The sequence below is a fragment of the Sciurus vulgaris genome (assembly GCF_902686455.1).
Source record: "Sciurus vulgaris genome assembly, chromosome: 13".
In the NCBI taxonomy this organism is placed as follows: Eukaryota; Metazoa; Chordata; class Mammalia; order Rodentia; family Sciuridae; genus Sciurus; species Sciurus vulgaris.
In genome coordinates this window covers 81,361,094-81,383,736 of record NC_136474.1, presented here as the reverse complement: position 1 = coordinate 81,383,736, position 22,643 = coordinate 81,361,094, and the positions used below count along the sequence as shown (strand labels likewise).

General features: G+C 39.2%; 1 protein-coding gene across 2 annotated transcripts in view; it reads left to right on the top strand.

The window, feature by feature from the left end:
- Positions 1 to 11,887, top strand: part of ATP8B1 (ATPase phospholipid transporting 8B1) — a 118,831-nt gene extending 106,944 nt beyond the window's left edge. The window contains exons 21-29 of one of the 2 annotated variants that reach the window (XM_079108660.1): positions 466 to 598; positions 994 to 1,282; positions 2,495 to 2,570; positions 5,721 to 5,967; positions 7,052 to 7,135; positions 7,872 to 8,117; positions 8,418 to 8,556; positions 8,766 to 8,896; positions 10,068 to 11,887. In XM_079108660.1, the coding sequence (XP_078964786.1) occupies positions 466 to 598; positions 994 to 1,282; positions 2,495 to 2,570; positions 5,721 to 5,967; positions 7,052 to 7,135; positions 7,872 to 8,117; positions 8,418 to 8,556; positions 8,766 to 8,896; positions 10,068 to 10,292 (1,570 nt within the window). In that variant the 3' untranslated portion in view covers positions 10,293 to 11,887. The remainder of the gene's footprint in view (positions 1 to 465; positions 599 to 993; positions 1,283 to 2,494; positions 2,571 to 5,720; positions 5,968 to 7,051; positions 7,136 to 7,871; positions 8,118 to 8,417; positions 8,557 to 8,765; positions 8,897 to 10,067) is intronic. The other variant, XM_079108661.1, reaches the window with a different exon arrangement.
- The last annotated feature ends 10,756 nt before the right edge of the window (positions 11,888 to 22,643 follow it).

Here is a 22,643-nt window from a genome sequence, read left to right as displayed (position 1 = left end):
GACCCTGTCCCTAAGCTGTCCCTAAATAAAATACAAAATAGGGCTTGGGATGTGGCTCAGTGGTTGAGTGCCCCTGAGTTCAATCCCCAGTACCAAAACATAAAAAAATTAAAATGGCATATCAAGTCAATGGACTATTATTTGCTCTTAAAAAGGAAAGAAATTATGGGATATGTTACAATCTAGATGAATAGTGAAGACATTATTAAATAAGCCAGTCACTAAGTGACAATACTATATATACACTTTCACTTAAAAATAGATAAGATGATAAGCTTTATGTTGTTTTATCATAATTTTTTTAAAAAATATGTCATAATGGGCTAGGGAGATAGCTCAGTCGGTAGAGTGCTTGCCTCTCAAGCACAAGGCCCTGAGTTCGATCCCCAGCACCGCAAAAAAAAAAAAAAAAAAGGACCTGTTTGTGGTTTTGTACTTTAAGTATGTCAATTTATTTTCCTCCAGTTCTCTTCTTCATACAAGAGTGGAAAACCAGAGAAACAGAGGCGGCGTTTATGCAAAGTTTGCACCTGTTGTCTATGAACCTTTCTTCCCACCTGGTGAAAACAGAGCCTTAGTCATCACGGGTTCTTGGCTGGTATGTACCATTAGTGTGTCTGCGTCTTTGGCTCAAATGAAAGAAGATCACTTTGGACCAATTTTAGATGGTTTTGCGTATTTATTAACTGCCAACTTAGAAATCTCTCAGTCTATAAATCCAAATGTGATTTCCCAAGTTTGAAACTTAATATTATAGAACCTATGAAAGCAGTTATACCAAATGGATAACAGTTGTTAACTTGGTTTATTAATTAATGGATAATTTTCATTTTATTCTTTGTAGATGTTTGTATTTGCTAGATTTACGTCCTAAATGCTCTGTCGTCAGAACAATATAACCAGTGTATAACCCACGAACCCTCCCTCGCATAATGTAAGTCTTGGAATTGATACCTGAAGTGACCTCAATCCTCTCCCTCCACCATCTCACAGAATGAGATTCTCCTAGAGAAAAAGACCAAGAGAAGTAAGATTCTGAAGCTGAAGTTCCCAAGGACAGAAGAAGAGAGACGAATGCGGACCCAAAGCAAGAGAAGGCTGGAGGCTAAGAAAGAGCAGCGGCAGAAGAACTTTGTGGACCTGGCCTGTGAATGCAGCGCCGTCATCTGCTGCCGTGTCACTCCCAAGCAGAAGGCCATGGTGGTGGACCTGGTGAAAAGGTACAAGAAGGCCATCACGCTGGCCATCGGAGACGGGGCCAACGACGTGAACATGATCAAGAGTGAGTTGCGCCCAGGTGGCCCACGAAACCCAACTAGGAATAGCAGGAATGTCTTGGGGCGGGGGAGTTGTTTCTTCAGCTTTCATTGCAGAGATTTTCACAAAGCAGGTGTTTAAGGAAGGCACTCGGTCACACTGGTGCCTGTGCCTGTGCCCTTGCCCTCAGGAAGCTACAGTCCATCCAGGAGGAATGGGCAGGACTCACGATGGGACTCAGGATGCCAAGCAGAAGCTGAGTTCTCTAGGGTGAATTTATCATTATTTGTTTCCTGTTCTTTTCATGTTTGGTGTGATTTTTTTCCCCCTCCTCCTTGCCAGTTCTTCTCCGTTATTTCTTTAAGCTTATTTAAAACCCTGATATTTAATAAGTCTTACAAATAGTTCTGCTGAGCTCAGCATAAATTGTTGAACTCTCTCTGGTATTTGTTTTGGGAATATTATTCTCCCTCATCTAAGCATCTTTCAAGGGCTTTCTTCTTACCTCTGGCAAATCTGGTGGAACTTCCCCTTTGGGTCACCTCATGTGAGTCTGGAGTAATATGTTTGACTTTGAAATAAAACTCCAACATGGTCTCACTATCCTGAGCTCCTGAGAAGACCACCAAGGGTCACTTTGCTGGATGAAGGACCATAGGTACTTGACACTAAGGGATTGAGTTCTAGTGTAGAGAAATACAGATGCACTGATAATAAAGCAGGCACACCAAACCTGTGGTCCTCATCCCACATCTGAGTCTGGTCCTCTTTTCTCCCTATATTACTGTAAGAGAGGATAGGTAGAGGAGTGTCCCTTTGGCATAGTGCTCGGGATCACAAATGTTTCAAATTTTAGAAATTTTCAATTTAGAAAAATTAGCGTAGACCTGACTCTCTGACTGCTGTTCAAAAACTTGGAGATACTAGAGCATTTTGGATTTTGCAATTGGGAATGCTCAACCTATGGAATGAAAATACCCAAATTAATGAGATCTGAGCCCTTGGTCTCTTCCTCCTGCCAAGTCCTATCAGTTGGGGCTCATCTGAAAACAAGAAAAATATCTCCAGTGTCACCTCTAGCTCTGTGATATTAGTGCTGTTGTTAAGATGAACTATTCTATGACTATACATATATACATGTCCTGTCATGCTGGGTATCTTAAATGCATCATATATAACTAGATTTTAATTGAGCCTGTTTTGTGACTCATGAGCCTGTCTCTTTCTTTTCTTACAGTCTTCTCCTCCTCCTCCTTGATATACACTAAGAATCTTCCAACTTTATCTTCCTCCCCAGGAGTCATCTGTATGACGTATGTCTTCTCACTTTTTTATCAATGCGTAGATCTGCTGCTACCAGCTGCTTAGTTCCTCTCCACTGCTTTTCGCATGTGCTTGTCCTAGCATACAAGTGGCATTTCTTGCTCTGAATTAAATCCATTTCTTTATTCTGTAGCCAGCTCTAGTTTATTTGTCCTTTATACACCCTTGACATAACTAGGGTAACTCATACATTATTTTTATTCAATATAATGCAGATTTCTAGATGTTGGGGAAGAGAGAGGCAGGGATGGTTGGCCTTGCAGATTTATCATCCTATTGTACAATTTAGGCTGGAAGTTTTCTTTCTCCCAGTCGACCATTTGATAGTAAGGAGGTAGAACAAAGTCAACAGAGATGAACCCTTACAGAGGCTCCTTTTTCTTAAGTTGTTTTACATTTTTAATTAAGCTCTGTTATATATTAAGTGCTTTTATATATAAGTTACAGAGCACCCATTTGGGATGAGAATATGGGAAACTGAGGTCTTAGAAGTTATGGAAGTAGTATTAGTGCCTTTTTGTCCTCAGTAAAGCCTGTCATCTCTAACTGCTTTGAGAACAATATATAGAAAGAAATTGTTAATCATAAAGAAAAGGAAGGAGATTGAGGTGTCGAAAGCAATCTGACTACTGGCTAACATGCTTCATGTGTTTTGCAGTATAGTCTAGTAGAAATGGAGGGAATCATGAACAGCACTTTTTTTTTCTTTTGGTACCAGGGATTGAGCCCTGTGGTGCTTCAGTACTGAGCCACGTCCCCAGTCCCTTTCATATATTTATTTATTTATTTTAAGACACGATCTTGCTAAGTTGCTTAGGGCCTCACTAAGTTGCTGAGGCTGACTTTGAACTTGTGATCCCCCTATTTGGCTTCCTGAGCTGCTGGGATTACAGGCATGTGCCAGTGTCCAGCTGACCACTTTTTGTCCCTACAAGTGTCTATGGGCTCTTGGAGGCTGCCTTCTTCCTGACTTGTACCTGAAGATGTTTTATACCAGCCGGACTGTGATTGTCACTTTTTGGGCATAGACCCTGAGAGTACACATGAACTATGAGAGAGATGAAATAAAGGCAAAAAGCCTTTTAATATGCAGTTTATTAAGGAATTTTGAAGGCATGCCCCCCAGTGAGTATTTGACACTGCATTTGGAACTTCGGGAAAATCTAGGTGCTTCTACTTAGGTTTTGCCCTACAGTACATCTGCTCAGTTGGCTCCTGTTACCGGGTGGACCATGCCAGTGTTCGTCTCACACAAATTGAACTGTCCTTGGTCTACACAGTGATAAGGTTGAAGAACTGGGTCCCAGGGCCTGGACAGGGTTTCTCTTCTCTGTACTCCCTCTGCAGTTTATTCAGGAAAAGAAAAAGGGTCATAGTTTGGTGGAAAGAGCAGTTGGCAGTCACAGCCGATCATAGGAACTGTGTGTGTGTGTGTGTGTGTGTGTGTGTGTGTGTGTGTGTGTGTGTGTGTAAAGAGATCATAAATACCAAGTGGGATATAATATCTTCTTTTAGAATTGCAAAGTGTAATTGAAAACATAGGTTTGGACCATTATTTTGAATTTTCCAGACCTTGTGTTCTGCAACTGGGGTGGAGCTTTTGAAGCTTCTTTCAAGTTGGCAACTGCGGAATTGGCAGTCACTTCCCCTGGTCTGAGCCAGGGTCGTTGTGTTCTCCAACACATTTTCTCCAAATGATCTCACTATTGGTCTTTACATTCATCACTTTTAAGACCAAGATAAAATTTGCAATCTCTAACTTGAAAATTTTTTTTAGTGACTATTGGAAGAATGAACAAAATTATGAGTTTTAATTTTTATCCACTCTAGAAACTTCCCCCTTGTAAGAAATGATGTCCTCAAGTCAGAATGGGCATGAATAAGCCCTTTAGAGTTGAAGAGGGTCCTAGTTAAAACTTTTTTGGTTACAAGTTTTGGAAGACAGTCAAAGTGAGCTTAAGAAAAACAATTCATTTAAAAAAATGATACTAAGATGCTTCACACTGCCCAAGAAACCAGGCCTCAGGAAGATGTTGGGACCAGAAACCCAGTGTCTTGTCAGTCTAACTGACTCTGTGTCTCTTCCCTACTTTATTTCTCTGCCTCTCAGAGTCCTTCAGAAAGAAATATATCCATTCCACACCTCAAAAATTTACATGTTAAATTTGTAGACACAAACTCCTGAATGGTAGTTCTAGAATACCAGGAAAGAGACTGATGCTTGGGCTCTCTACCAGTTAGGATTTAGGAGAGGAAACACACCCCTGTGTACTTTTTTAGGAACCAATTAGTAGAGCAGACTAGGTGCTTTCAAAAGCTCTGGATGGACTGAAGAAGAAAGTTCCAGGCTGAGTCTCTGACCTCTGGGTCACTTGCCAGGGGAGTTTCTACCTTTGATATTGCTCTGAACAGCTTCACAGTTAAGAAGGCTCTGCAATTGTCTGTCAACATTAGGACAGCTGGGGAATGGATATGAACTCTGCTACAGAGTTCAAAAAGGGAAGGGATTCACTTTGCTTTAAAGTCACAAGTGGGTCTAAGCAATGGAACCTGATTCATAAGAACCTAGGTGTAAGGCACTCTGGGAAATGTAGGGTTTTAATTTGCTTTCCTACCCCTTCAGTTGGAACAGGGTGGAATGAGAGACAATTGTTGTATCTATCCCAGATGATACAATCTGCCAGTGACTGACCCAGCTGTCTGTGGCCAAGGAGACAGAGACGCAGACTGTATAATACATGGATGCCTGAGGCTCACCCTGTGGGTGGGAGGGATGGCTTCTGAGCTGGGCACATAATCCAAATGGAATTCACCACCCACCTGATTTTTTCACAAATATTTATGGAGACTCTGCCATGTTTTGTTTAGCAACATGTACCTCTGACTTTGGGTTGGGTTCACAGACTGGATGGTGAGGATAGTGAGCAAGAGCTTTTGTATATATTATTCCATGAACCGTATGTCTTTGTTATTTGTTTTGCTATGGAAACTTTCCTCCCCACCCCATGGTGCTAGGGATTGAACCCAGGGCCTCGTGCATGCGAGGCAAATGCCCTACAACAGAGCTCCATTCCTGGCCCTGCTATTGAAACAATTTTATTATCTGATTCTTTGCCTTAAAATCAGCTTATGATCCACAGTATTTTCTCCCTCTGTTCCATAGCTGCACATATTGGTGTTGGAATAAGTGGACAAGAAGGAATGCAAGCTGTCATGTCCAGTGACTATTCCTTTGCTCAGTTCAGATATCTACAGAGGTTGCTGCTGGTGCATGGCCGGTGGTCCTACATAAGGATGTGCAAGTTCCTTCGATATTTCTTTTACAAAAATTTTGCATTTACGTTGGTTCATTTCTGGTACTCCTTCTTCAATGGCTACTCGGCACAGGTAAAATAACATTTTTATTTATTTTTTTTTTAGTAGAGCTTTTCCCTTAAGTAAATAAAACTCTAGTTCTAAAAAAAACAAATTTTGGGGGGTACTGGGGATTGAACCCAGGAGCACTTAACTACTGAACCACATCACTAGCCCTTTTTGCTTTTTATTTTGAGACAGGGTCTTGCTAAGTTGCTTGGGCCTCACTGAGTTGCTGAGGCTGACCTCCAACTGTGATCCACGTGCATCAGCCTCCTGAATCACAGGGATTGCAGGCGTGCACCACCACACTTAGCGTCAATTTGTTTCTTTACTTTGTAGTTTCAGTTCTGCATCTCCTCGTTGTTGGGAGCATAATTAAGAGTAGGGCTTACTTTTCTAGAATATTTCTGGTGCTTTAAAAATATTTTTATTTACTTTAGGTGATGGTAGGGGATTTGCTTGTAATTCTCTTTATTGTAGATTATTTTCCCATGTTACCTTGTTATTAAAGATATTGATAGCAAATTGTTCAACTGTGAATGTATAAAATTCTATTTGACCAAGGCAAAGGGATATATAAATTGTAGGTGATGACAGAGCTATTAATATCACACCTCTATTTGTTGTTGGTGGTGGCTTTTCTTCTTCTTCTTAGTTTTTGCTGAAATGAGCAGGGGTACATATTTAATATGTTAAAATGGTGATGTAGCAGAAAAATCACATAAGCAAAAATGAGCCTGAGTCAGTGTCCTCAGTGTTGAACTTTCTCTGATGCTATGCTACAGTGCTGTGCTATAGTGTCAGAGGGGTCTCAGATTGAGGAACATGAGAGCCTGGGCAGAGTGGAGCCTACTTCCTGTTTCCAGGCAGGACTGCATAGACTTCCTGTCTGGAGCAAGCCTGTTTCCTAGCCTAGGGCACTATGACGGCTCAGTGTTCTTTATCCCTTTCAGGAGTATATTTTTTAAAAATATCCAGCTGTGTTCTATTTTATAAAATTATTTCATGGAAATACTGACCTTGCAAAGTAAAAGGAAACAAAGAAATTTAAATAGTACTTGTGTACTTCTAAACTGGTTTTCTAAAGTGTTGTAATTAACTAACCCTCCCGCAGACTGCATACGAGGACTGGTTCATCACACTGTACAATGTGCTGTACTCCAGCCTGCCGGTGCTCCTCATGGGGCTGCTCGACCAGGTAGGAGCCAAGGGCTGGGGGGGCTCTGGAGGGTCACAGCAGTGCGTTCTGGCTTTGACTTCATCCTGAATAAACCCTAGGACAATTCTGCTGTCAGCAGCAACTGCTATACTTCTTGTTTCATAATAAACAAAGATTTTTGTGACTCAAATTCATTGACAGGGTTTACATGTTCCTTTCAGACACTGAGACTTGACTATTTAGACACCTGAGAGTCTAGTAGGTCTGTATATTAGTAATGTTCTCATTTTAAAAGTAAATTTTAACACTTTCCAAAATTTCTGTGTCTAATTCCCAAACGAGTCTATATTTTATCTAGTAGCAGTTCTTAGAGAAGGTGCCTCAATAAATAAAAGGCAATGATTAAGGATTAATTTATCAACTTGGATGTGAACATTTTTCCCCAAAGAATTGGAAACAACATAAATAATATTCTCTAAGGAAGTAAAAAAAAAAAATTCTCTTTACATTTTTTAGCATTACTAATTTTTTCCATAAGCAGAAAAATAATAATGTCATACCTAGCCCCTCTCTGAATTAAATATCAAATAATGGTGGATTAAAACTGTGGAATTGATCTCAGCACCAGAGAAATATTGCAAGATTTATCTCATTCAGTTTGTCTTCTTAAAACTCAACAGCAAATTGCATTCTTTGTGAGATAAAAATTGTAACACATCTCTGACTTCTTGACCTGATGGACAATATATCACTCTAATTTTGTTTTCTCCTTAAGGATGTGAGTGACAAACTAAGCCTCCGATTCCCTGGGTTGTACGTAGTGGGACAAAGAGACTTACTATTCAACTACAGGAGATTCTTCGTCAGCTTGTTGCATGGAATCTTAACATCGATGGTCCTCTTCTTCATACCTCTTGGGGCTTACCTGCAAACTGTGGGTCAGGATGGAGAGGCACCTTCAGACTACCAGTCTTTTGCTGTCACTGTTGCTTCGGCTCTCGTAATAACGGTCAATTTCCAGGTGTGTGGCTTCCCTAACTGTGTCTGTAGACACCTGCATTATTGTAAATAGGCTGGCAAGAACAGCTCATTTCCCTCCAGTTGAACCTCTGCCACTTTAGAAAATATACTGCTATTTTCTCCCTTGTCCCAGGCCGATTCCCTGTTTCTTTCCTGAGTCAAGGATGGTTTGGTTTTTGATTGTCCTTTATTCTAGTCAAATCATATGTAAAAAACAAGTGCCATTTTCAGAATTCTTAGTTCCTTTCTTTCTTGCTAACTCCCCAAAATGAATGGCTGTTTTTCTCTGGTTTCCCAACAGATTGGTTTGGATACTTCTTACTGGACTTTTGTGAATGCTTTTTCAATTTTTGGAAGCATTGCACTTTATTTTGGCATCATGTTTGACTTTCATAGTGCTGGGATACATGTTCTCTTGCCATCTGCATTTCAATTTACAGGTTAGTAATTTCTAAAATCCCAAAATAAATGTGCAGACAAACGTCATTAGTTTAGATTTATGTGTAACTTCTGGGTACATAAAAAAAAAATACACAAAAGGTGAATTATTGCTGTTTGGGGGAAGCCAATCTGGTTGTAAAACTTACAGAATATGAACTAGGCCCATAGGATAAAGGGACCATGTAATTTATTCCCCGGTTCTTTCCAGGCACTGCTTCCAATGCCCTGAGACAGCCGTACATTTGGTTGACCATCATCTTGACGGTTGCAGTGTGTTTATTGCCTGTTGTTGCCGTTCGCTTCTTGTCAATGACCATTTGGCCATCAGAAAGTGATAAGGTATGCAGACATACAGTCCTCCTCTAACTCTTGAGTGCCCCTTACAGAAACCAAAGTGTTTCCCAACAGCACCTTTCCTGCAAACATCAAACCTCGTGGGAAGTTTGGTTAGAATGATTTTTATGACTCCTTCTCTCTAACTTGAAAATAAGTGCTTTGTTATTGGGATTTTAGTTGTCTGCTTTTAAATACAAAAATCTCCGAACGCAGACAAAGAGGAAGAGTAAAATAATGAATGCTCATATGTTTACCCCTTCAAGTTAACAACTTCAGTGTTAACATTTTGTCATGTAAATAGTTTGGGTTTTTTCTCTATTAAAAAAAAGCAAAATATCACCACTACCTTGAACAGGATCCTTCGAGCAACAAGCAACAGAAAGCTGCGACTCAAAATGTTTTAACAATAATGCATAAAAATTAGCAGACTTCAGGCTACATTGGTTAAAACAATGTTGCAGAAAAAGAACTCGGGTCCTTCCATCTCCTCTGAAGCTAGTGTCTTCATTATTAGCTTTGTCTTGGTGCTGGAAGATGGCTACAGAAGTTCCCAGAATCACATCTGATGTGTCAGTGTCCCAGGGGAAGAGAAGCTGACTGTTCTGTCACTTTCCTTTAAGATCCTGGGATCTCTTCACCCAGGGGCCCCAGCATACTTCCCTGAGATATCCTTTGCCAGATTTGGGTCACAAGCCCATTCCTGGATTAGTTATGGTGGGAAGTCAATCAGGCCCTTCCCTCCAGGGATGTGGCTATATGGAGGAGGGGTACCTGTATAAAATCGCTTTCATTAGAAAGAAGGGAGAACAGATGTTAGGTAGGCAACCTTCAATAGCCCCCAGAGCTCTCTTTGGCTGGGACAAAAGTATACAGTACCAACAAGGACAGGAGGCCCACAGTTTTTTCTTCATCCTGTACCAACCTGGTCTGTGACATGGGAAGAGCACTAGCTTAGGGAAAGTGGGAGTCTGGCCTCCCAATTTCCAACTGGCAGAACTTCCAAATACTGCAGAACCTCCCCTGCGCTCCATGTCCTCACCTACAAGGTGAGGACAGAACAGTGAAGCCTGCATCAGCTCTGGATGCCCCATCAGGGCTCCTTTCTGTCCAGCTCCTTTGGGCCAGGTACCCTCACCTATATTTTCATCCCTCCCACTTCTCCCACCTTCTGCAGATCCAGAAGCATCGCAAGCGGTTGAAGGCCGAGGAGCAGTGGAAGCGGAGGCAAAACGTGTTTCGCCGGGGCGCATCGTCGCGGCGCTCAGCCTATGCCTTCTCGCACCAGCGCGGGTACGCGGACCTCATCTCCTCCGGGCGCAGCATCCGCAAGAAGCGCTCGCCGCTGGATGCCATCATCGCCGATGGCACGGCCGAGTACCGGCGCACGGTGGAGAGCTGAGCACCCGCCTCGCGGATCGCGCACGCAGGGGAAATGTCTATTTTTTTATGAAAGACTCTCAGGACTTTTTTTTTAAAAAAACTGAATTTGTCACAAAGATACTGAAGACAATAACCTTTATAACAAACCATTTGGGTTGAACTGTTGAGCAATAGCAAGGCCAAGAGACCCTATCATTCATTCATCTGGTTTTGTTCTTTGTGATTCAAAGGGAACGGTTCAATTCAGATTCAATCTAGGGCAACAGAATTAGAAAATGTCTTATATTTCAGTTCCAATGCTATTGCATTATAAAATGACAATTAAGTTTTCCTGTCTGTGATCTTCAGCATGAATTTCCCAGAGGCTCTTTTCTCCCCTGCTGTTGGCCACGTTATTCACAAATAGTTTTTAAATTTATTATGGAAATAACAAAATATTCATGAATGTACATCACCTGGAAACAAAGTGTTCTAGTAACTTTTCAAAGTTGGTAAAAGAGTTTATGGTTTAATGTTCTCATTGGCTTAATAATTCAGTTCAATCAAGGCAAATTAGTTTCAAATTTTTTAAGTATAGAGTTTAATCTGGGGGTTTATTTCCAGGTTAGCGGCACATTACATATTTTTGCTAATACATATTTTAGCAACTTCCTCTACTACCAAGTGATTTGATTTCCTTCTCTCATTCTTTAAAGCTTCTAAATATTTGAGTCTCTTAAAAAAAGTGTTTAAAAAACAGGATATTATCAACAGGTACTAAGAAAGTTACAGTTAAGAGAAATAAGTTCTAGTGTGCTATTGCATAAAAGGGTCTTTATAATGATAATAAATTATTTCAGAAAGGCTAAAAGAAAGGATTTTGAATGTCCTCACTACAAAGAAATGGTAAATGTTTGAAGAGGTAGACAAACCAGGATTTGAACATTCCACAATATGTACCTGTAGGGAAACATCTGGCGGTGGGCAGGGGCTAGCTCAGTGTTACAGCACCTTTACAGGCCTGGAATTCAATCCCCAGGACCAAATAGATAAATAAATAGAAATCATCACATAGTAAATCTGTACAATTATTATGTGTCAATTAAAATTAATTAAAAAAAAAAAAGAACAGAAGAATGCCTACCAAAAATGTTAGTTGTGGTTGCCTTTCATGGGCATGCTACTTATATCATTTTCTCCACTAGATTTAAGGTGGGGGTGGGAGGAGGAAGCTACTCTGTCCTTAGGTGATTGGCCTTGATTACCAAGGTAAATGAGAGGTTGCTGCTCCATAGAACAGGAATGTACCCAAAATGCAGGGGTCCTTTGGGCGCCCTCTGTGGTACTGCCTGGGAGCAACTGAAAGATCAAATGTTTAGTGGAGAAATTAAGTTTAAACAGACAAACCTTGAGTATATCAATGGCAAATTGCAGAACATTTTACAAAACTGTCTATTAAAAAGAAAACTTACATGCCTACCTACACATGAACCATTTTATAAGGGCCTTGAACAGAAACCTGCTCTTTGTTTATCTTGATAGAAAAGATTGGTGGGAACCTCATTTCTTTCTTTCTTTCTTTTCTTTTTTTTTTTTTTTTTTACTAAGTGTAATCCACACTTCAAGTTTTTAAAACTAAATGTATGGTATCTATTTATTTATGTGACAATCTGAGGACATATTTTAATAACCTTTATTCTTTTGTTGTTGTTCTTTTTAGTTATACATGATACTAGAGTGTATTTTGACATATCATACGTACCTGGAGTACAACTGCCCATTCGTGTGGTTGTACATGACGTGAGTTACACTGGTGGTGTGTTCATGTAAGAACACAGGAAAAGTCATGTTTGATTCATTCTACTGTCTTTCCTATTGGGAACCTCATTTCTAAGACTGAAGAACAGTGTAACTTTTGAACTTTGAAGGAAACTTCAGGCAATTACTGAAAATATTCTCCGGGAGGTAATAGTTTCTTCCAGAGCCCTTTCTCATGTATGCCTCTCCCACACACTAGTTTCCACATTCTGTTGAAGATGCCGAAGTGTTTTCAGTAACTCTTTTTAAAGTGGGGTTGGGGGTAGTTCTCACCTTTACCTTTAGGCTGTGACTATTCACATCAGTGCATTTCTCTGAGGAGATCACAACGTGTGTATAGTTGACACAGGACAGGAAAATATGATTCTAATTTTATAATGCATTTTCTAGGAATAATAAAAGAATGTGTAGCTATTACATGGAACTTCTGAAAGTTTACAACTTTTTTCTTGTAAATAAAAAGAATTGTATGTTTCTCTCTCTCTCTTTTTTTTTTACAGAAAAGTTAGCTTGTATAATTTCATCAGTTTCAGATTTCTCTCCTGTTTTATGAATTGTGGGAAAGGTTGGCAATGCAATGTGTCAAAGACTTATACTGTTGGGTGCAATATCAATAATTTTAAAACTGCAAATTGCTTCAGATAAATTATTTCTATATGCTGTAAATCTAAGATTGAACGTATATTTTTGTTTAAAAAAATAAATGCTTTAATAAAATCTTTGGAAAGTGTAATATTTTAAAATAGTTTAGAGTTAGATTTTTTGTTTGTTTTTTGTTGTTGTTGTTTTAACGAGTAAGGTATATACAGAAGAATCTAATCCTGCAATGTTCCTCAAGGAAACTTAGGGATTCTGTGCTGGTGAGATATAAAGTTTGGGACAGGATACTAAATATTAGTGGAGATGTGACTGAAAAGATGTGATTGGACTTAGGAGCGAAGGGTAGAAATTTACAGTTGCTAAAATCAAGTCCTCTCTAGGGAGAATGCATCTTAGTGTATTTAGACAAGGAACAATTTCTCCAAATGACATCAACGCTTTGGAAGAATAATAAGAGGAAAGGGGAAAGGAGTAGATAGTTCTGGAAATATATGATGAAGACTGGGAGAAAAAAGGGCAAAAGAGAACAAAGGAGGAAGTAGAAGAGGAGGAGAGCCGGTAAGGAGAAGGTATCAGCCCATAGTATTAGCTGGAAGGGGTTAAATGCAGCAACCTGGCCCATGTTCAGTGGTTAGCACCTGGACACAAGGGAAGCAGTGACCCCACCAAGGAAGCATGGAGGAGATTCTCTGAGACAGGAGTTGCGGGGGCGGGGGGGGCCCTTTGGGAGGCATAATTAGTAGCAGGTGATGAGTGTTTCCATCTGCAGGTGCTTGGGGTGGGAGGAGAGTGGACAGGTTATTAGTTTATGCAGTAGATTGATATAAGAAGGATTAGGAACAGACTTGGAAGATTGTCCCTAAAAATATTAAAGGGTGCCAGGTTCCTTTAATCTCAGCTACTTGGTAGGCTAAGACAGGAGGATCACAAGTTCGAGGCCAGCCTGGACAATTTAGTAAGATTCTGTCTCAACAAATAAGGGCTGGATCCATAGATCAGTGGTAAAGTGCCTCTGGGTTCAATCCCCAGTAGTCCCTGCCAGCGTGTATACACACACACACACACCCCAGTTTTCCCTGCAATGGACTAGCATTGAAGCTGAGGGGTATTTGTAGCCAAAGAGCACCACCTAAAGGTTGTTTGTCTTATCTGTACTGTTCAGGAACGACAACTGATGAGATGAAATGATTTGTAAGAGACCTCAGTGTGACAGCAAAATGCACCCTAAGGGAATCTAAATATATTCTAACAGTTGCTACCTTCATGTGATGTGAACAAAGCTTAGGAAAATTGTAAGGCTGCTTCTAAAAGTCCTGTCAGAATCTGCTAGAAAGATATAACTGCAGTAATATTTCTGGTACATTTACAAAACAAAAAGATCTGTCAAGACACAACTAATTCTCAACAAGAGGAAGAATTTGGGATGCTTAAAAATAAACACTGCAAAAATGACTTTCTAGGAGAGATTTCATTTAAAAAAAAGATGTATAAATGGTAAAAAAGCAAATGAAAAGATGCTCAGCATCATTAGTTCTCAGGAAAATGCACATCAAAACCAAAATGAGATGCCACTTCATGCTCTCTTGGGTGGCCATAGTAATAGAAAATAAGGGCAGAAATTGGGGCCCTCATACATGTGTGGCCATGAGAATGTAACGGTGCAGCCACCACAAAAAACAGTCTGACAGTCCTTCAAAAAAAATGCATGTAAACTCTTGAAAATGAAGAGGTAAAAAGTGGAGAAATAATTGGAGTTCAATTTGATAAAAAAGCAATAAATTACAGGTATAAAATTGCAAGGAAGGAAATAAATCTATCCATTTTTGAAGGTGATACAGTGGTATTCTTGAAAACCCAGAATATTCCATATAAATTATGATAAAAATTTAATATGCTACTGGAAAACAGTTTAACTCATTTCTCGTGTGTGTGGTGTGTGTGTGTGTGTGTGTGTGTGTGTGTGTGTGTGTTGTGTTTTAAAGGGAGGAACCCAGGGATACCTTACCACTGAGCTATATTCCCCAGACTATTTATTTTTTTATTTTGAGACAGGATCTTGCTAAGTTGCTTAAGGTCTCACCAAGTTGCAAAAGCTGACCTTGAACTTGCAATCCTCCTGCCTCAGTTTCCAGAGTAGCTGGGATCCACAGGCATATGCCACCTCCTGCGGTAACTTTGATGTCTCCAAACAACAATCAGAAAGTATAATGGGAAAAAGGTAATGCTTGCAGTTTCAATCAAAAAAAGATAAAACACCTAGGAATAAACTTTATGAGCAAGACGTGATTAAAACTTTTAAAAAGACTAGTGAATTTGAAAGAATAAATAAAGGGCATGTCATATTCTTGGATAAGAAACAACACCATAAGGAGTCAATTCCCCCTAAGATAATTTACAAATGGTGTATGAGCCCATAAAAAATGCTAACATTTTACTAGTTTACTAGACAGGCTAACTCTAAAGATTTTATGGAAAAATTAATAAGAGCCAGAAAACTGAAAGCAATGGGCCAAAACTAACCCCACCTGGTATTAAATCATATTACAATTTTAAAAGTAACCTAAACAGAATGGTTCTGATGCATCATTACACAGACATTTCAAAGAACAGGATAGAATATCCAGAAATATACTTGAACACATGAAAATTTAATACATGGAAAGGTGGCATCAAAGATCATTGGGGAAAGACGGGCCTTTTTAATAATGGTATTGGGACAACAGGAAAACAAACTGGATACCTCACAGTGTGACAGAATGAACTCCAATGGAAAAAATACATATAAATATTAAAAAACTCAAAAATACCAGAAGAAAATGTAACTATAGCTTTGGAAAAGGAATGTTTTTCTAATTAAGATTAAAAATCCAAAGCCTCAAATAAAAGACTGTGTTAAAAAAAAAAAAGCTCAGGGCTGGGGAGATAGCTCAGTTGGTAGAGTGCTTGCCTTGCAAACACAAGGCCCTGGGTTCAATCCCCAGCACCACAAAAAAAAAAAAAAAAAAAAAAAAAAAGAAAAAAAAAAAGCTAAAATACATAAATATAAAAATTTTCCTTAGAGTTCCCCCACCTCCAAAAAAAGAGTATAAGCAAAGGCAAATGGCAAAGTGGAGAAAAATATTCCTATTTCATATCAAAGGGCCTTAATCTCCCTATAGATAAAGACTTCCTTAGAATTGAAATATTTCTAAAATCCAACTGAAAAAAACTTAGCAAATTTGTTAGGCAAGACTGCTATAACAAAATACCATAAAATGGGTGACTTTTAAATAAAAGAAGTTTGTTTCTCAGAGTTCTGGGAAATCTTGTGAGATCAAGGCAACCGTTAGAGTCTGTGGTGGTGAGGGCCCATCTCCTATTCACCTGGCGCCTTCTACCTGGTAGAAGGCAAAATAAGCTCCTTGGGCCTATCTTATAAAAGCACTGATTCCTCTGGACAATCGCATCCTGAGGTCCTCACCTCCTAATACCATCACCTTGCAGGTTTGGATTTCAACACATGAGTTTGGGGAGGGACACAAAAATACTGAGACCATAGCAACAAAAGACATTAACAACAACAAAGAAAGAAAGAAGAAAAAGAGACATGAATGATTTTTAAACACAAGAAGATATTTAAATTTACCTGTAATAAAGAAATGCCAATCAAAATACTTGTTAGGCTAGCTTCACCTGTTAACTCAGCAAAAAAGAAATATTTGTGGCAAAACAGGTCTTCTATTTTATTACTGATAGGAATATAAATTGATGAAACTCTGGGGAGGGCAATTTAGCAATATTCATTTCAGTCACACTTCTCAAATTCATCCTGCAGATGTGTTTGCCAACAAAGGAAATGAAATGTACAATGATTGTACTGTAGCACAGTTCCTGATTGGCAATAAACTAGAAATCCATCACAGGAGATTGGTTAAATGCAGTAGGGCACATCCCCATGAGAAACTACAAAGATAATAATAATGGAGACTGGGGAGAAAAAGGAAAGGTCTCCACAATTCATAGTACAGTGAGAAAAGCCAGGGGCAGAACTTCTTTTATAAGAAGGAGGAGAAGGAAGTGGAGGAGGAGGAGGAGAAGGAGATGAAATTGATATGAAAAGTCAATGCAATCCCAACCAAAATCTTGTAAGTTTTTTTTATAGAAATTGACAAGATGGGGCTGGGGATATAGCTCAGCTGGTTGAGTGCTTGCTTTGCAAAGCACATAGGTCCTGGGTTCAAATCCCCAGCACCGCAAAAAAAAAAAAAAAAAAAAGAAAGAAATTGACAAGATAATCCTAAAATTCATCTGGAAATGCAAATAATTTAGCCAAAATAACGATGTGAGAGAAAAACAAAGTTGAAAGGTGCTACAGCTTGGATCTGCAATGTCCCCCCAAAGTCCACTGTTGAAGACCAGTACCCATCCTGTGGCACTATTGGGAGGTTGTGGAACCTTTATGAAGTGGGGCCTAGAGGGAGGAAGTTAGTGTATTAGAGGGAGGAAAAAGGAGGGAGGTATTCCCTTGGAGATATTTGGGACCCTAACCTTCCTTTCTCTTGTTTTTACTTCCTGGTCACCATGAATAAAACAGTCCTCCTCCACCACGTGTTCCCACCATGATGGATTGTGCTGCCACAGACCCAGGGCAAGAGGGACAAGTGACCATGGTCTGAAATCATGGTCCAACATAAACCTCCCCTCCTTACAAATTGATTCTCTCAGGTATTTGTTACAGTGATGGAAAGCTAACGCAGAAGAACAACACTGTTGGACCTCAAAAATTATTATAAAGCTATAATAATCAAAACAGATCAAAGGAGCATAGCAAAGTCCAGAAATAAATCCACATATATATGAACAACTGATTTTTGACAATAGCACAAAGTTAATGAAATAGAGACAGGACAGTCTTTTCTACAAGTGGCCCTAGACTATCTGAATACCCATAGGCACAAAAACAAACCTGGATGGATATTGCAAACCATACCTCATCCCCACAAAGATGTGAGCAGACATGTCAGTAGAGAGATGCACACAGCAAAACAGCACAGGTGACAAAGCTCCACATCCCTGGTAATTAGGGGAAACAGAAGCGGTGGAGTACCAAGGAGCACGAGAAAGCTTTTGGGGGTATGGTGCCTGATGGTCAGGATGGTTTCAGGTATTTACATGTTAAAACACATCAAATGGTACACTTTAAATAAATGCACTTTATTGTAGTTTAGTTATGTCTTGAAAAAAGCTATTTTAAGCCACAGGCACCTGCTGTAGTTCCAGCACCTTGGGAAGCTGAGGCAGTAGGATTACACATTGAGGCTGTGATGGGCTGATAGATCTGGCTCCATGAGAATGTTACAGGCCAGACTATGAGGGAATTGACTAAACAGACTCCATTTTGCTCTGAGACTCCATGTTATGTAGGAAATAAGTTTCTCCCATGGGAACACCCTGCCTCTGTACCCATCATCAGTTACTTGGTGTGACATGTTTAACAATATGAAATGACAATTCCTATGTAATGAAAAATTGCTCTCTTTTGATCTCTATTGCTCCTAACCAAAGTACCATATAAATGTAATTGTGTGGTTATTAGTAATCATTCTTTAGTTTGTACCTCAGTGACCTACTCCCACTCCCCTCTCTGTCAATGATCTCATGATGTTAATGTATAATTTCAAATCATAGCAACAGACACTTATGATTGATGTGATTTTTGGTATAAGAACCCCTACAACCCTGTGGTCAGGGCTGTTCTCCCAATAGCCATTTTTTGGGGCATTGTGTGAGACAGTCAGCTGGCCGGCTTAATAAAGACTCTCAAATTTGGACTTCTCAGTGGTGACCGATCTGTTCTTAAGTTGTACCCCACAACAGAAGCCAACCTGGGTAACTTAGTGAGACCCTGTTTCAAAATTTAAAAAAATAAATAAATAAAAATGGCTGGAAATGTAGCTCAGTGGTAAAGAGCCTCTGGGTTCAATCCACAGTACCAAAAAAGAAAGAAAGAAAGAGAGGGAGGAGGTGGGAGGGAGAGAGAGAAGCGGGACGCTATTTTAAAGAAAATTGACAACAAAAAAAAGAAAAGTAAGGCAGCTTGGTTTAAAAGTTCAAAGAAGGCATACCAGAAAGAACCTAGTCATATTTTCTTCAAAAATCTCTAGAAAGATACAAAAGATATTAGGGAACGTGGTTGTGGCAGATGAGAGTGTTAAAATGAAATTATCTTTACATGGTTTTAAAACTTAAAAAATGTTTAAACTATGTGAATATATTATCTACCTCAAAAAATAAGTAGTAAAAAACAGAATGATCTTAAAGTCACAAATGGGTCATTGGAGTTAATATCTTTCCTGCTCAAGTCATGAAACTTCCTCATTTGAGATATACCCTAATCTACTCATTTCTCACTAGAGAAACTCCCAGCTCTTTGCTTTGCTCTTCTGGGTGACTAGGGATCCACAGAAATGTGACTTCCTGTTCATGGTTACAGACAGATGTGGGTTTTTTTTTGTTTTGTTTTGTTTTTGTTTGTTTGTTTTGTTTTTGGCGGTACTGGGTACTGGGGATTGAACCCAGGGCGTTGTGCTTGCAAGGCAAACACTCTACCAAATGAGCTATCTCCCCAGCCCCAAGATGTGGTATGTTTTGTTAGGCCATTTATGTGAACACACATTTTCTATGCTAACACACATTTTCTTTGCCCTCAGAAGAGTGTGGGTAGCATCTTAAAGTCATGCCGAATAGGTGGAAAGTTCCAATAGAATCTGAGACAATGTTTCAGATTCAAAAAGCAGCATGGATTTGCCTCTAGGTTGACCAATCAGTAACTAGCTAAGATGGCCTCAGTAATAAGATATAGGAAGAAATAACTTTCACAGTTTTAAAATTATCAGGAATTTTGTCTCAAAATACTGTAACACAGATTTTTTTTATTTTATTTATTTTTATGTGATGCTAAGAATCGAACCCAGTGCCTCACACATGCTAGACAAGTGCTCTACCACTAAGCCATGACCCTAGCCCATAACACAGATATTTATAATAAATATATAGGAAAAATAAGTCCTAATATGAAGAGAAAGCCAAATATCCTGACCAACCATGGGGAATTAAAGCATAGGGACGTACCTGCCAAATTTAGGATAGGCTACTTCATTCCTGATAACCTGGTTATGATCTCCAGTTGGAAATAATATCAATGTTCCTTTGGCCCTCAATGCTTTTACATAGTAGAAATCATTCTCAATTTTGTCATAAACCCTGGAATGTCCACTCATTTCTTTTCCATGAGAGTAATAAAGATATTGGATCTGACTTGTGGAATCAACGTGGGAGGATTTTTTTAGTCTGGTGTTTCTCATCAGCAATCAATTTTCCCAGGGGATAGGAATCAACCTTGAGAACAGAGGTCGACTTGTCTGCTGGGAGTCATCTTGCAGTTTCATTATAAAACTGTTCTCTGCGCCAGCTGCATTATAAATAAATCAGTCTATGGAAATCCTATAGGAGGTTTCTGGTTACCATCCATTGGTGGGGATCCCCACCTATCTTTAGCTTTCTTATTCAAATTTTACGTGACCAACATAAAAACTTTATGCCCATCAAAGAGCTTAATGATATAAAGAACTATTTCTAAAAGTAGAGCTTTGTTTCAAGTTTCTGGAAAATTTGCAATGAGATTTTATTACTATGAATATTTTGAGTAAACATGAACCCAGAAAGGTTCTTGGAAATGTAACCAGATTTTGACCAAGACTGTGCTATTTCTTAGGATTTTTGACTTGGGGTGAAGAGGAGCCAAGGTGGCCACACCAAACTCTACCACAGAGTACAGTCATGTAGTCAGGATGACAAAGGAGAGACTATTTTGATGAGTGAGAAAGGAGAACTCTGGAAAGGAAGTGACAGGAACCCTAATGGAATGGAGAGTCAGAAAGGCAACCCTAGGGAAAAGAACGAATGAATTTCCACTTCCTCTCCAGCTCCCCATCTGGGGTGGTCACCCTGCCACAGGAAAAAAAAAAAAAAAAAAAAGTGGAAAAATGCCAGCAACCCCATCATAGGAGCAAGCCTGTAGTCCTAATTATGGAACTTCATTCACTACAAGCTGTAAATCCAGTTCCTGGAGTTGGCTGGTCTAAAAGTGACTCCTCTGGGGCTGAGATGTAGCTCAGTAGTGGAATACTTGCCTTGCATGTGCAAAGCCCTGGGTTCAGTCCTCAGAACCACAAAAAAATAAAAACATAAGTAAAAGTGACTTCAAGAAGTTCCTCACTTTGGACCTCTCTCAACCCCCAGAACTCAAACTACTACAACAGCCACAGTTAGACCCCCTCTTGGTTTAGAGACTAGCAGGCACGAGATTGACCTTGCCAGGCTGATGTGTCACACTGGGCAGAAGACAGTCCCTTCTGTGCCTTGCAGCTTTAGAACCAGTGGCTGCCATACCCACAAACCTGAGTCCTGCCTGTGCTTGCTCACAGAAATTTGGGAAGGTCTCTTCCCCAGTCATAACTTTGGGACTCCGCCACTATTGCAAAGTTCCAGCTTTATCTCAGGAGCTGGAAAAGCTCCCAGTCAAACCCCAAGCCCCTTAGCTCCAGGAAAACAGGAAATAGTGAACATAGGAAATAGTGAACCAGACCCTCACCAACATCTGTGTTAACTTTATGGGATCTAGGAAAGTCTCCTTTCCAGCTTACAACTTTTTGAGGGGTGGGGCGGCACTGGGGATTGAACTCAGGGGCACTTGATCACTGAGTCAGATCCCCACCCTATTTTTTACTTTATTTAGAGACAGGGTCTCACTGAGTTGCTTATAGCAATAAATTCACACATTGGAAAAATTAGAAAGATCTCAAATAGACAACCTAGCAATGCACCAAACCACTTAAAATAGCAAGAACGAACCAAACCCAAAATTATTTAAAGGAAACAAATAATAAAGATCTAAACAGAAATAAAATCAATACTAAAAAAAATTACAAAAGATCAACAAAACAAAAAACTGGGTTTTTTCCCCAAAAGCTAAACAAAATTGACAAACTTTCAACTAGATTAACCAAGAAAGAAGAGAGAAGATTCAAATAAGTAAAATCAGAGATGCAAAAGGAGCTACTACAATTGATATCAGAGATATACAAGAAATCATAAGAAACTCCTATGAACAATTATACACTGAAAAAGTGAAAGACCTAGAACGGATAAATTCCTGAATACATAAAACCTAATTAATGTGAATCAACATGAAAGAGAAAATTTAAGCAGAACAATAATGAATAATAAGATTAAAGCAATAATTTAAAATCTCCCATCTAAAAAAAAAAAAAAAAAAAATCCAGGACCTGATGGCTTTCCTGCTGAATTCTAAAATTTTAAAGAAAAACTAATTCCAAATATTCTCAAATTATTCCAAAAAATTGAAATGGAAGGAATTCTTCCAAGCTTTTTTTTAATAAGATCAGCATACCAAAACCAGATAAAGATACAACATGTAACAAAAAGAAAACTACACATCCCTAATGAACACAGATGCAAAATTTCTCAATAAAATAATAATTAACTAAATTGAATTTCACATTAAAAAGATCATACCCCATGATCAGGTGTGGTTCATTCCAAGAATGGTTCAAAATACACAAATCAATAAATTTGTGATGCAACACAACAGAATGGACAAAAAAATTGTTCAAGTCAATAGATGAAGAAAAGGCATCTAATAAAGTCCAACATAGTTTCATGATAAAATATCTAAGCAAATTAAGTATAGAAGGAACATACTTCAAAATACCAAAGACTAGGCTGAACACAGTGTCTCACGCCTGTAATCCCAGCAACTCAGGAGCCTAAGGCAGGAAGATCACACATTCAAGGCCTCCTTAGAAACTTAGGGAGGCCCTAAGCAATTAAGCAAGATCCTGTCTCAAAATAAAAAGGGCTGAGGATGTGGCTCTGTGGTTAAGCACCCCAGGTTCAAGTCCTAATTACCAAA